The 15,795-nt window shown below is 47.5% G+C and overlaps 1 protein-coding gene across 5 annotated transcripts in view; it reads left to right on the plus strand.

Annotated features, from left to right (window-relative positions):
- The window catches only part of ERBIN (erbb2 interacting protein), a 2,559,118-nt gene that overhangs the window by 1,525,088 nt on the left and 1,018,235 nt on the right, over positions 1-15,795 (plus strand). For all 5 annotated transcript variants that reach the window (XM_069627374.1, XM_069627371.1, XM_069627370.1 and 2 more), the window contains one exon: positions 12,727-12,842. In XM_069627374.1, the coding sequence (XP_069483475.1) occupies positions 12,727-12,842 (116 nt within the window). The remainder of the gene's footprint in view (positions 1-12,726; positions 12,843-15,795) is intronic.

Here is a 15,795-nt window from a genome sequence, read left to right on the forward strand (position 1 = left end):
AGAACCAGTACAAACCATCATATTGTGGAAGTACTGGTAGGGGTAATTCGAATGCCCCTGGGTCTGTTTTCCAAGGGGGCACTGTCCAGTCCCCCCTTGTCGAGTTTCTGGCTGGTGGCAGTGGATACCACGCGAAATATTCCACCGGAATATTTCTATGGGATTTTCCCATTGATTTTAACCGCACCACTTTTTCGTGCAATGTTACAGATACCGCCGGGTTATTTATTTAATAGTAATTCCCCGGTTGGGTCTTTTTGCCAGGACTCGGTTTTAAAATGGCGTTTGTGTTCGCCTCTGAAACTCTAACGCAAGTCGAGCCCTTTGTTCCACTTTTTGGCGGGCTTCTGCACAGAAGCCCTCCAAATGGTGCCACTCTGTCTGGGGTCTACAGGATGTGTGGGAGGGGGATTAGTCACCCTGGACTGAGTTGCCTCGGCAACTCAAGTCGCACTCTTGTGTGATATTCCCAGTGATGAGCCGCCCGGCTCACCACTTAGCATGTTTGAGTGACAGCTAGGCTGTTGAATGGGGGTTTTTCTGCATAAAAGCAGGGCTTTGGGGACTGGAACTTCAGAAGTCGCCACAGGACCTAAAGAATCCAAAGAGGGGAGAAGCTGAGCCATCTACAACGACACCACCGGTGGAGCCCTGCTGTACGAACTCACCAATTCCCCGACGACAGAGGAGATCTTCTTCCAGGAGAGTCTTCTTCCCTTTGAGCTTTTGGGACCAACCAGTTCGCTTTTTTTGCCTTCCAGGACGTCTCGTGGTCGAATCGGCCATGCCAAGCACCCCGGCGGCCGGATAGCCACGCCTCACCACTGACCGCAAATAAAAGGGTTGTACCTTTTAATCGGGAACTCCTCGGCTGGTTTCTTCCCTGGCAGTGCAACGACCTCCAGCTTTCTTCCTCGTCGAGATCATCTCTTCCTCTGGTTGAAGCCACGACTTGCACCCGCTGCCAGGAACAACTGCCACCGCTGGAACTTCCTCACCATTTCAGGTACTGTGTCCCGCCTGGTCTCCCTTTGCAACGGATTGTCCAAGGTGTCCCATAAATCCTTGACTTTCCAACTGGGTTGACCTCAGACCTGCTAACTTTCTTTCTGAACTGATCCAACCTCTTTTGACATTTTCTGCAAAGATTTTGAGTGCATTTCCACTGTGTGATCTTGGGCACATTCCGCCTTGCTCTCTCCAAGAGTGGGCCTGGCCTATGAACTTTGGCTCCACAGTAGACCCTGCCTTTCTTGACTTGCTGTGGTTTCTTAGAAAGCATTGGTACTGTGTTATTTCCCTACTCTGCCTTTCCTCTCCCTTTTTTTTCCACATAAATTTGATTAGGCTTTTATGAACAGTGACAAAACCATCAAACCAAATTCAACCCCAGCTCCCTCCGACACGCCCCCCCCCCCACCCCTGGCCCAAACTGCACCTGGACGAACTAAGGAGAGAAAGACAGCATTCCATTCCGGGACCAAAATTACAGTCAAAGCTGGCGTAAGGGGCTCAAATTACAGAAACAAAGGACTGTCCAGGACAAACACGTGTGGCAACTCAAAAAACCGAGGCGAGTGAAAAAGAAGTCTCTCAGTTCAGAGTCTCATTGATCAGTCTTCGTGAAGGAAAACCTCCATCCAGTCCTGCAAAAAGGAGTTCATGGTATCGTGGGTGATCGCCGTAGGTTTTTCATACATAATGATCGCCCAGAGTTTCGCTAACCAGTCAGCTTTAGAATGTGTCGTAGCACATTTCCACCTCTGGGCCACACCTAGCCTCCCTGCCCGTAACACCAAAGGTTGCAAGGGTAAATCAGCCCCCGTAATCTCCTTAATCCAGCTCAGGAGTTCAGACCAGAACACCTGAACAGAAGGGCAGACCCAGTAAAGATGAAACCAGGACCCACGTTGACCACAACCTCTCGGGCAGAGCGGAGAGGGCCCTGTATACATTTTGGCCAATCTCTCCGGTGATAGGTGCCATGCGTGGAGCATCTTGAAATTGTGTTCCATTGCTGCCGTATATAGGGTCCCCGTAAAGAGGATCTTAAAAATGGCCGACCAGGTATCCTTCCCTATTTCCCCCCCTACCCAACCCTCCCATTGCTTCTTAAAAGGCTGCCTAAGCTCTACATCTGTCGTTATCAGCGCCTTGTAGATTTTAGATAGAGACCCTTTCCTACTACTGGAGTCAATAATCACTCTCTCTAGCGGAGTGGGGGGCGGGGGGGCGGATAAGATCCGCGACCAAACGTGGGTCAGTCATAATGCCCTTCACTCGTATATAGTCAAAAACAGACATCGGAGGAGCGTCTAAGGACGCTACAAGATTAGCATAATCTATAAACACCCCTTTCCGGAACAGCTGGGCCGCACGTTCCAGCCCCCCATCCGGCCAACTCTGAGTGCCCCGTAATCCTGTTACCCAAGTTGAAAGGGGGCGCCCACACCGAGGACAGAGGGGAGGGCCACAAAGAGAGGGACACATTTCCCCTATCCTTCTTCCACACCGCCCACAACACCCACAAAGTAGGATGATCTTTCACGGCTTTGTAGAAGGGGGATCCAACAGCCCACAAGAGGTCCCTCACTTTTCTGGGATGGGTGTGGACATCTTCAATATACGACCAGTACGTTCTCATCTCATCTCTGGAGTGCTCAAGGAGCACCCTCAACTGAGCTGCTTTGTAGTAACGGCTAAAATCAGGGAGGCCGAAGCCACCAAATGCGCGCGGGCGGGTAAGGGTATCATGTCTAACCCTCGGTTTCTTTCCCTTCCAGATAAAGCGCACCACCGCTGACTGAAGGGCTTTAAAGAAAGACTCTGGAACCCTCACTGGGAGGGAAGATAACAGGTAAAGCAGACGGGATAGCACATTCATTTTAACCGACACCATACGGCCGAACCATGACAGCGTCAGGGGAGACCACCACCGGAGGTTGCCCAGTATCTTCACCAGGGCCGGAGTAAAATTTACCTCATAAAGCTTCGTTAAGTCCCTCGGGATCAAAACCCCCAAATAATGCGTCACCTCCCGTTCAACTCTGAAACTATCCCCCCTCTCCCACAGCCGAATCCGAGCACGTCATAGGCATCAGACATGATTTCGAGCGGTTTATTTTCAACCCGTAAAAGGAGCCAAAGGTGCTAATGAGAGTGAAGAGGTTTGGGAGCGACTGCCTAAGATTAGTAAGATACACCAAGAGGTCGTCCGCAAACAGCGAAAGTTTAAACTCCAGCTCGCCACACCTTAGCCCCGCTATACCCCGGTGCTCCCTTACCGCAACAGCCAGGGGCTCAATCGCCAGGGCATAAATCGGGGGCAAAAGCGGACAACCCTGGCGGGTTCCTCGACCAGGGTAGCGGTTAATGGTGTGACCTCTCCCTTTTTTAACAAATTATTGGAGTGCCATCTACGGTTACGCGCTCACCACTGTTTTGCTAATAAGTGGTGTCTCAACCTAGACTTGTCGAATAATGAACTAGGGAGGTGTATATACTTATAGTGACTGTGTTTGAACTTGCTTGATATATTAGTGCCAGTGTATTTTCGTAAGTGTTTTTAAATAAATAATCATATACTTTTAATACCAAAGCTCTGGTCAGTGTTTGCTTGTCCTACTGTATTTTTGGCCCTATTGTGTATACTCTATATACTGCCTAACTCTTCTTGAGAGAAGCTGACTGCTCAGCCACAGCTACCAGGTAAATCTGGGGGCTGCGGACTGCTACCAGTTGGGTTTACTGCTTACTCCTGTAGTCTTAAACTTTTTACAGTGGTCCCCAAGGGAACTCCACAGGTTTCTGCCTAACAGCGTGGCTCCTGAACAAGTCACCCTGAAACATTTGCTCCTGTCACAGGACAACTTGGCTATAATTCAGGGAGCCAAAAGCATCTCCACAAGGAGTCAGTACAGAAGTAAATGGACCAGGTTCTGTCACTGGGCCATAGCAAACAAGATCCTCTGGCATACTCACTGGAAGAGGTTACCTTTCCTGGTGCATCTGGCTCACTCCATGGTGTAGGTAGACACCTGTTGTACGTATCTGGTGGCTATGGGGGGCTTACAAAATCTCTGGTGATAAACTCTTTTTCCAATCCGGTGGTCAAAAAGCACTTGGCGGGCCTGACCAGAATGTATATCCCCATCAAGCCCCTCATCCGGTCTGCGACCTTAACGTGGTGCTGGGGTTACGATAAAGACTGCTCTTCTGGTTGGCCTTACCTCGGCACTGAGGATCCATGAGATGCAGGCACTGGTGGCTTCAGAGCCATATACCATATGACACAGGGGCAAGGTGGTACTTAGGGCGCACCCTTAATTTCTCCCTAATGTTGCGTCATCTTTTCACCTTAACAAGGAGATGGTACTTCCAACATCCTTTGCGGATCCAAAGGATGAGGCTCAGAAAGGATTGTACTTTCTGGATGTCAGGCGTGCTCGAAGATTTTAACTGTACAGGACAATGGGCTTCCGTAAATCACTTTTGACGGGTCAAACCGGCATGCCAAGCCTCCAAGGCTTCAATAGCAAGAAGGCATATAAAGGCCAGCACAGGTCTTTGCCAGCAAGCATGCACTCCATGCCATTGGAGCCAAGGCCATGGCCTTCCAGAGACACGTTCCCTGGCAGACGATGGGCAAGGAGGCTACATGGGCTTCCCCATTAGCCTTTTGCACACACTAATTCTTGCATGCCAGCGCCAGATTGGACGCAGCATTTGGCCAGGCCGTTCTGAGGAACTTGTTTTCTTAGAGGGGCAACTCTCCTCTCCAGGGCCGTATTCAGTTGTAATTGCCCATACAGTATTGAGGAAAGGGGATTGGACGAAGGAGTAATTGTTACTGTTAGGCAGAATCTTGTGCAGTTTCTTTAGGGAGCACTACAAAAGATTAGGACTACAAGTGAGAGCAATAAATCCCCTTTGGTATCAGTCTGTACCACAAAGATTTAGTTGGTAGCTGTGACTGAGCAGTCAGACCTATCTCAAGAGGGAGATTTCAGGATTTACACAGTAGGCCTTCAGTACTATGGAACAAGGAAACACGGACCAAAGCTTTGTAGTAAAAACAATATAGGTATTTATTTTATACACTAATAATTAAACACATCAATCACAGTTCTTAAAGCAAGTTAAATTCGGCCAAAGAAAGTATACACAAATCTCTAGTTAAATTGTAGACAAGTTTGAGCAAGAGTGAAAACTGAGCAAAACGGCACAGTGCAAACCAAATACAAATGGCACTCTGGCAATTTCTCACAAGGGAGGGAAAACACAAGTTATACAGAAATATCTTCTTACACACCCTAGCAACACTTCCCATATGTGTGTGAACCAGTTTAAGCAAGGCAGTGCATCAGTATAGAAAATGCTTAAATGAAAACTGAGCAAAATGGCATTTCACAAGGTTTAAAAGTGGGGAGGAAAGGGTGGTTATAAGAAGTAGGCGCACCAACACATTTCTAGTTCAGAAGCAATCTAGAGAAGGCAGTTCGAACAAATTTAGCCAGAGTCCGTAGGCCTGTGCCAGAGTCAGTGGTACAGGGCAAGGGCCCAGGAGCAAAATATTCTTGTAGCTGCAGTTAAGTCTTTGGGTAACGATTTTGAAAAGGGGAATGCAGAAGGTGAAAGACAATGTTGAGAGAGGGCCGGCCAACCCAACAGGTAGGTAAAGGATCTAAAACACCTAGCTGTACCACGCAGAAAGGGCGGCCTGGCGGAACAATGTACTTTAAAATGAAGAAGTGGCTCCTGCGGTGGCAGTTGTTCCTGCAGTTCGGGGGACCTAGCAGAGGAAGAGAGGCTCTCGTCATGGAGGAAGGTTTGAGTTACTGCACTACCCAGGGATGAAACCAGCCGCGGTGCTGCCCGGCGAATAAAAGGTATGCTCCTATAAATCGCGGTCCGGGTGGACTGGTGCCTGGCTATCCGGCCTCCGAGTACAGGGTACTGGCGGTTCGACCAAGGCAGGTCCGGGAGGGCTATTGGCAAACTGGTTGGCCCCACCAGCTCAAGGGAAGAAGGCTCTTTCAGATGAAGATCTTCTCTCGTTGTGTGGAGAAAAGTGTTGAGACGCTGCAGCAGGGCTTCACCGGTGGATCAGGCGTTGGAGAAGTCTTTGGCTTCTCTCCTCTTCGGCTTCTTAGTTCCAGTGGCGACGACTTGCTCTTCCACTCCTCAGGACCCTGCTTTTATGCAAAATGATCCCCATTCATATAGCCTAGCTGTCACTCACACAGTGGAGTGGTCATCTTGGCGGGAGGCCCTCCAGCCTATAAGGATAGAGTGCGACATGGGTTGCTGAGGCAACCCTGTCCAGGGGTCCTACTCCCCCTCCCACACAATGGACCCACCCCAGACTCGGTGGCGCCGAAAGGAGGGCTTCTTGGCAGAAGCCCGCCAAAAGGATGAACAAAGGATCCTCGACCTGGGTTAGGAGTTTAGAGAAAGACACGAGAAAGAGGTTATATTAAAGTTCTGGCAAATGAAACCTACCAGAGTAAAGTTAAAATTAAAATACATTGGCGGTATGTTGGAGGCTGTCAGAAAAGGTGGTAGCCTCGAACAATGGGAAAATACCATAGGTTAATATTTGCGGTCGAATATTTACGGTAGTAACCACTGCCACCAGCCAGAAATTTTTGAGAGAGGGACTGTACGGTACCCTCTCGAAAATGAACATAATGGAAAAACTATTAACCCTTTCCAGTACTTCCATTGTAAGATGGTTTGTACTGGTTTAGTTCATAAAAATTGACTAGTAAAGTCAATTGGGACTTTACACCCCCTGGGAGACAGTAGTCAGCCCCAGGGTATGGAGTCTATGTTTGGGGGTCGATATGACACCCCTGGGTCACTGCAAGGAGGGTGCTTGTTAAGGGGAATTCTCATTTATGGATAATTTCCCTCACCTAGTGAGTCACCCAGCAGCTTTGCTGGACTTCTGGAGTTCATTTATTTCCACTTGGTAAGAGTATGAGCTTTTCCCCTCTCTTACCTGTGTTTTGCCATGTGTATTTTTCTGTTTTTGTGATTGTGGACTCTGAAGTACACCACTTCAGTAGCCCCCTTCTTTTGTGTGTCACACAGCACCTTCAGTGCTGTGGCACAGGGTTGTTTTTGAGACTTCCCCTCGACTCCATTTCTGAGGCTGACTACAGTCCCCCAGAAAAGGCTAAAGTTGCCATTAACTTTACTTAGTCAATCTACCACAGATCCAGTACACCCCATCTTCCATGGAGTACCGGAAAGGGTTAATTTGTATCCCTTTTTATCTGTTTCGCTCTTTTAACATTTAGACTTGGCTGGTGGCAGTGGTTCTACCCTAACTTTTCTACCGCGATTATATTAGATAAACATGGTATTGTTCTTGGCTATTATATTAGCCTCGAACATAAACCCGCTTGACCAAATTCTTTGTTTTGGCTCCGGTTGGGTTCATTCGCCATTTCTTTTTGTTAAAGTCCTTCTTGTGTTTTAATTTGCGCGCCAAACTAGGCTCGCCTACTTTGTTCACTGTCTTTTGGCGGGCTTCTGCTCAGAAGCCTTCCACCAGGCGCCTGGGTGTCTCGGTGGGCTGAATGTAAGGGAGGGGTGTAGTCACACCCCTGCACAGGGTATCCTAGGAAACCCAAGTCACACTTTGCCATGATTGGCTGAGGTGGTTGTCCAGGCTGGACAACCCCCCTGCTGGGTAATTGACAGCCAGGCTGTGTGAATGGGGGTTTTGCGCATAAAAGGCAGGTCGCTTGGCCTAGCAGTCAGAGTCGCCACTGGAACTACAAGGAACCGAAGAGAAGCGGAGAGAATGACGACTGCTGCAACTACCCCGTCCCGGTGAAGCCCTGCTGCAGTCCTGAGCTGTCTACCCTTCAACCACTAAGAGGAGATCCAGTCCGGAGTCTTCTTCCCTTGAGCCTGCTGGGGATAACCAGCTCATCTCCCACAGCCAGAGGATCCTCTTCCTTGGTTGAAATCGCTGCACACTGCTGTAGTGGTCCGGATAGCCATTTGAAGAGCCTCTCCTGTTTTGAAGGAGCGCACCTGTTATTCATTGTCGTGGCTGCCGGCTTCATCCCTGTGTGGTGCAGACCCCCTTCAGACGTCCTCATTCACAACGAAGCTCCAGGAATCGTGGGTCTGCGGGAAACCAACAGGAACAACTGCCAGGGCCCCAGCTGCACCATTGGAATAAGGTACCGTGTTCTGCTTGAGGAAACTTGGTGAACCCCTTTTCTTCATCTCCAAGGCTTGCCCTGGTCTTCCCTCCTCCTTATAACTTTTGCTTCTGAACATTGACAATATCGACGTACTCTTGGCTACCTTGAATTGTGAACTGTCTGTGTGATCTTCGGCAACAGGCCCCCGGTGTCACCTGACCCTGGCTCTGGCCCTTTGACTCTTGAACTCCTGTCTGAGTGTTTCTCGATTCAGTCTGCCTAACCAAAATATTGTCTGATTTTTGCCTCCAACTCCCTCTGGGTATCTCAGGTGTAAGTGTGTTTTGCCCCAGTAGCATTTCATGTCACGTATACGCGTTAAATTAGTAGACCAAACTGTCAAAAAGTGATTGCAATCGTATTCGTGGTAATGTGTTTTGTTCATAACACCGGTTCATCCAAACACAGGGTACTTACCTTGAGACATACTGTACAAAGTGAATTGTTTTGTTGTAACATATCTGACGTGTAGTTTTGTGTTTAAGTTTAATAGAAGTGTTGTGTTTATAACAAATGGTGTAAAAATAAATGTACTTATATTTTTCTACCTGAAACCTTGAGTCATTGTTTGCTTGAATCACAGTAATTGTGGTCCCTTTGTGTAATCTCTGCTACTGCTCATATACTCTTGAGATAAGCCTGGCTGCTCCGCCACTGCTACCACTCTGACCTAGTAGTACAGGCTTGTACCAAAGGTAAAACTTGCATTGCCACCCGTGGTCTTAATTGTGTGTAGTGGTCCCTAAGGGCACTACACAGGATTCTGCTTAACAGTGCTGTGTAACCCATGTGAATAAACATGGTTCCTGTGGAGGTGAGAAAAACCCTGTAGATATTAAACACAAAAATAGCCTAGAACGCACATAGCAAAAATGCCTAAGAGTGGGTGTTAGGCAGAAACCTGTGCAGTTCAAAAGATTTAGGATTGCAGGTGGTTGGCAGTAAACCCAATTGGTAGCAGTCTGTATCACCCAGATTTACCTGGTAGCTGTGGCTGAGCAGTCCGACTTCTCTCAAGATGAGTTAGGCAGTATATAGAGTATGCACAATAGGTACAATGACACAGTAGCACAAGCAAACACTGACCAGAGCTTTGGTGTAAAAGTGTATAATTATTTATTTAAAAACACACTTGTAAAATTACACTAGCACAACAAGAGGTAAGTAAATTCAACACAGTCACTATTATACATATACAACCCTGAGCACTTATTAGACAAGTCTTAATGAGAAACACCACTTATTTTCAGACAGAGGTGGGCGCTTAACATAAGATGGCACTCTAATAAGTTCTTTAAAAAGGGAGGGAAAAAGAAAGAGTTATGAAAGCCCACAAATCTTAATACTTTTCAAAGAACCACAGTGAGGCAGGTTAGGCAAAGTCTACTGGGGATCAAGGAAGTTCAAATACCAGGCCCACTCTTAGAGAGAGCAAGCGAAATGTGTCCAGGATCACACATTGGGGTTATGCCCAAAGAGTCTTTGTAAATCGTCAGGAAAAGTTAGTGAACGAGCCGCAGGCTAACCTAGGTTAGAAAGTCGAGGATTTACTGTCGCCCCGAACGATCTGTCGCAAGGGAAGCCAGACGGGACACAGTACCTGAAAATGGGAAGAACGCTCCAGCGGGGGCAGTTGTTCCTGGCAGCGGGTGCAAGTCGGTGTTTCGTCCAGAGGAAGAGGAGGTCTCGACGTGGAGGAAAGCTGAAGGTCGTTGCACAGCCAGGGAAGAAACCAGCCTCGGAGTTTCCCGGTTACAAGGTACCACCCTTTTCTTCGTGGTAGTGGTAAACCGTGGTATTCCGGTTGCCGGGGTGCTTGGCACGGGAAAGGCGGCCACGAGATGGTCCAGGAAGGCGAAAAGATGGGCAAACTGGTTATCCTCACCAGTCAAAGGAAGAAGACTCTCCGGGCTGGAGATCTCCTCTGTCGTCGGGAAAAGTGGTGAGACGGTTCAGCAGGGCTCTTCCGGTGGTGTCGTCGTTGCAGGTCGGCTCGGCTTCTCTCTCCTCGATTCTTTAGGTCCTGTGGCGACTTCTGAAGTTCCAGTCCCCAAAGCCCTGCTTTTATGCAGAAAACCCCCATTCATTCAGCCTAGCTGTCACTCAAACGTGCTAAGTGGTGAGCCGGGCGGCTCACCACTTGGGCCATTCACACACGAGTGTGACTTGAGTTGCCGAGGCAACTCAGTCCAGGGTGCCTAAACCCCCTCCCACACCCACTGTGGTACCCAGACAGAGTGGCACCACTTTTGGAAGCTTCTGTGGAGAAGCCCGCCAAAAAGTGGAACAAAGGGCTCGACTTGGGTTGGAGTCACAGAAGTGAACACAAACGCCATTTTGGAACCAAGTTCTGGCAAAAAATACCAACCGGTGAATTTATATTAATTTAATAAACCGGCGGTATGTTCGAGGCTATTTTTGAAAGTGGTAGCCTTGAACAATGGGAAAATCCCATAGGAATATATTTGCGGTTGAATATAAAAAGTAGTATGCACTGCCACCAGCCAAAACTCGGTCGGGGGGAACTGGGCAGTGCCCTCTCGAACAACAGACCCCGGGGCAGTTGAATTGCCCCGACCAGTACGTCCACAATATGATGGTTTGTACTGGTTCTGTTCACAATTTGAGACTAGTAAAGCCAATGGTGACTTTACATGCCCTGGGAGACAGTAGTCAGTCCCAGGGTATGGAGTCTATGTTTGGGGGTCGCTACGACACCCCTGGGTTACTGCACAGAGGGTGCTGTGTAACCCATACATCAAAACACATGAATCCCTATGGGGTAAAGGACCACAGAGCCCATAGAACACATACAAAGTCAAAGGAACACCTCAAATCATGTCTAAGAGTGGGAGAAAGAGTCACTCTTAGCAGGAGAAAAAACAAACCCTTCAAATCCAGCAAAGCTGCTGGGGGACTATATAGGTAAGGGAAATTAGCCATAGAATGAGAATTCTCCCTAACAGTTTCTCATCGTAGTGACTAACATACTCCTATTCCGTAGTCCACTTCCCTCTATACGTCCCCACCACCCTCCTACTTAATAAACCTGTGTCATTAAGCAATTATAATAATGTCGACGCGTCAAAGGGGACTAAGGAATGGGGCGATGGGCAGAGTCAGGGGAGCACATGCTCTCGGCCTGCACCCTGAACGCATCCAAATTTAAATATGAAGACCAGTTTTTCTGGTGATAAACATTCGGTTTCTCGCCCCTAGCGAGGGATGCCCATCCAGTATGGAGGAAAGGGGACTATGGACTAGGAGTACATTAGTCACTACTGTGAGTAAGATATCATTTTTAACTGAAAACATTCTTCAAAATAAAAAAGATAATTTTCTGGCTTCTTTTAAACTATTTGATAACTATTTTCCACAAAACAATATTCATCACAAACCCATGATGAAGAAAGGTTGCTTATTTGTAGTTCAAGTTCTTCATCATGAGTATCATAATTATATATATGAACAAGCTGCCTTCCTCCATTGAGAAATTTTAAAAATCTCTGCACCTACTCGAAAAATAAATTGCCTCTGCACTGCATTGTGACACTCAGGATTGACGTGGAGTGATGGTCTTTTTGAGAAAAATCAATTGTCTGTATTCTTATTTCCCTTCTATGAAGGATGGGATCTAGTCTGAACATAGTGACATATAATGCACTACTTGAAAGGGTTTAACGTTCCTCTGTTAAAAAGGCGTATTCTGTATAGAATTCACATTCATGGCACCAAACACTGCCCTTTTGATGTGTGCCCCCCGCTTTGTGCAAATGTATTAAATGTTTTGCTCTTCCTTTTAAAAGTAAAAAAAAAAACTCCCTGCATGCTCCAAATGATGTGCAGTTCATTGGTGGGTGTTCTGAGATCCTGCACATAGACAGCAATGTTAATTATGCTTTGGGAATTCATATGCCGCTGTGGTGCAGTTCAAAGAGCCAATGAAAGAATTCCCATCTCATTTGTAGTTTTTTAGATCTGCATTTTTATTCTTGCTCCCTCCTTAGCCACCCTCCATCTATTTTGAACCCTGTAGAAGATGCAGCAATGTCTCTATTGAACCATTTAACAACCTAATGGCGCTAGCGCAGACTTAATGGTTTTGACTACCTGATGGTTTCTCGTTCTGGGCTACCAGTGTACTCCTATTAAAACTGATCAATGCTGGCATGGATAATAACACTTTTATTAGTTGGGACGTTTTATTAATGCTATACACATTGCCACTATTAGTATCACTATCTGCAATAATATAAAATGAAGCAAATACTTGACATAAATGTGTATATGTGCTCAACTATGTTTTAATGTTAATTTGTACGCAGGACTGAAATGGATTTATATCGTATTCGTGCTCGAATGCAGACTGAGAAATCCAACATAACTCGTCCATGTTAAAACCATATTTATCATACTTGTACTTGACTATGTGCTGTATGAATCACCTGATTTCTTTTCCTGCTCTTGCTTTATGTAAAATCTGCATCGCCCTTTTTTTCAGATTGGAAACTGGAAGTATGTAACAGTGCTGTTTCTGCATTCTAATAAGCTCGAGACACTCCCTGAGGAAATGGCTGATATGCAGAAATTAAAAGTCATCAATCTAAGTGACAATAGGTTGGTGAAACTATGTACCAATCCGTTTTACTAGTTTCATCTGTTAGAATTTTAATTCATCTCAAAAACACAATCATGTAGTCCTTTGATGAATTTCCTGGAGGTTTCTTGTGCTTACAAATGTATTTTTCAGATAATGTACAAATGTGCAGTGCTTCACATACTTTAAATGTTATTTTTCTTACTCTCACTGTTTTTTTTTTATTTACATGTCTTTTTTTAACATTTTTTTTAACCAAACCTTAAACTTTCCCTTATTATTTTTAGTACCACTTCTTTCTGAGTAAAGAATGTTTCTGTGTTTGACAATCCCTGCTACTGATGGAAGCTTACCACCATGCTGCTTAAGAATGAAGCATTCAAGTGCATGTTTTCTAAGCTTCTGCCACAGGGGTGAGGAAAAGCACTCTGAGTCGGTGACCTTCCTCCCCCATTGTTGGAAAAAGAAATAGGCAGACTTGACGTCGGAATGACAACGGGTTTGTTTAATAAAAACACATAATGCAAAAAAATGACCACAAATTGCAAGAACAGGACACCAGTAAAAATGTCCTGTGAGACGCGTTTCGCGCTGTACTAAGCACTTGTTCGAATTCTTTTCGATCAGCAACAGGAGATTAAGTTGTTGCACTCTTCGAAGTTCCGTTCTTGTAAATCAGGATTCAGTCAAGATGATAGCAGGGTATCTTTATTAGCGCATCCAAGACGATGTAGAATTAAAAGCCATACAAGTTTGGCGGTCCCATGAAAAATGAAATCCGAAAATTGGGCAGCATGACGCCTTTCGCGATTAGCATGTTGCTTGGTCACATGAGCTGCCTATTCACTCCGTGTGTATATATGAGGAGTAACACAAAGAAAGGACACAGTAAAAGGACTAATACATGCCTGGTAACACTGTCCACCCTATTGGACTAGTGCTGTTATGTAAAGCCATTGGTGCAAACACTTGAGTATAGCCGTATATAGACTGTGGCCCCACTGGAGCACCCATTAGGAATTTTAGAACATGGTTCAAATCCCAACCGGGCACCTGGAAAGGCGACGCTGAGAACACATTAGTGAGCCCTTTCAGAAACTGAGAAATCAAAGGAATTTTGAAATAAGAACACTCCTCAGACGAGCGCTTAAATATGGACAGCACCGCCTGGTAACCTTTAATGGTACCCACTTGCAGGCCCTTGTGGGCTAAAGAAAGCAAAAACGACAGAACCCCAGGCTTGTCACATGCAAAAGGATCCACATTCTTAACCCTGCACCAGTCGCAGAACTTTCTCTAATGGCAACGGTACAGGGACTTTGTCGCAGGCCGTCTGGCCGAAAGCAACACCTCCATCACGTCTTCAGGGAGGTCCCAATCCTTATACCTCAGCCTTTCAGAAGCCAAGCGTGAAGGTTGAGGGATCTGACCTCTGGATGGAGAACCTGACCCCCCTCCCGTGAGAGCAGATTGTCTTGGTAGGGAAGACGGTGTGGAGGGCAGATGGACAAGTCGAGAAGGTCCTGGTACCACGTTCTCCGGGCCCATGCCGGAGGAATGAGGATCATCCGGGAACCGAACTTCCATAACCTCTGCAGCACTTGTGGGGTGACGGGGACTGGAGGAAACACGTACAGCATGGGAAGGACCATTCCACCATGAACGCGTCTCCTAAGGCTCCTCTTTGAGGAAATTCCCGCAAGCAGAACCTTTCGCACTTCTGTTTGACACTGGAGGCAAAGAGATCCACTTGTGGGGTCCCCCAAAGGGCGAAGATTTCCAGGAGAATCTCCTGAGCCAGCTCCCACTCGTGATAGATTGCGCTCTGCCTGCTCAGAGCGTCCGCCGTCTCATTTTCGTCTCCGGCCAGATGAACTGCTGAGATCGACATTTCCTGCTGGATGGCCCAGTGCCAGAGCTGCATCGCCTCCCTGCACAGAGGAAGTAACCCTGCCCCCACCTTTTTGTTGAGGTAGTGCATGGCCACTGTGTTGTCAGTCAATCAGGACATTCTTCCCTTGCACAGTCGGCGGAAAAGCCTTCAGGGCAAGCCTGACGGCCTTCAGCTCCAACAGATTGATATGGAGTCTGGACTCCGACGGAGACCAATGACCGCTGACTGTCAACTCGTTGGCATGAGCTCCCCATCCCGTGAGGGATGCGTTCGTCACGATCGTCACCTCCGGCCAGGGTAGCCAAAATGGAGCCCCCCTCATCAGATTGCCTCGATGGCCCATCACAGAAGGTCCTGGGCGACCAAGGGCGGCACCTGACCAGGGTCCGACATCCTGCCGGAGGACTGTGACCACTGCATCTTGAGAGCCCATTACAGAGATCTCATCCGCAACCTGGCCTCCGGCACCAGAAGAATGCAGGATGCCATGAGGCCGAGCACCCACAAGAACTCGAATGCCGGGAGACTCTGGGCATGTTGAAACTTGTGCACCATCTGCTAAATGTGATGAGCCCTCACCTGGGCAGGGAAACACTGCCCCAGGGACATGTCGAGCACTGCTCCGAAGTACTGGAGCCGCTGAGTTGGCGTTAAGTGGGACTGCTTTAAGTTGAGGGAGAAGCCTAGCTTGTGAAGGGAGTGGCAGGTGACGGACAGATGATCCAGAACTTGCTTGGGAGAGTGCGCCCTGATCAACCAATCGTCCAGGCAGGGGTAGACGTGAATCGCCCCTTTTCTGAGATACGCTGCCACCACCACCATGAGCTTGGTGAAAACCCTCGGGGCGGAGGTCAGTCCGAACGGCAGGACCCGAAACTGAAAGTGCGAGTCACCAACCATGAACCTCAGGTAATTCTTCTGCTTGGGATGGATCGGCACATGAAAGTAAGCGTCCTTGAGGTCGAGAGACACCAACCAGTCCTGCAGTTGAAGGGCCTGGAGGACTTGAAAGAGTAACCATCTTGAACTTGTCCTTCCTGAGGAGCTTGTTCAAACCACGCAAGTCCATGATGGGTCTC

This window comes from Ambystoma mexicanum, chromosome 6p (assembly GCF_040938575.1).
Source record: "Ambystoma mexicanum isolate Mex_15411 chromosome 6p, UKY_AmexF1_1, whole genome shotgun sequence".
Lineage (NCBI taxonomy): Eukaryota > Metazoa > Chordata > Amphibia > Caudata > Ambystomatidae > Ambystoma > Ambystoma mexicanum.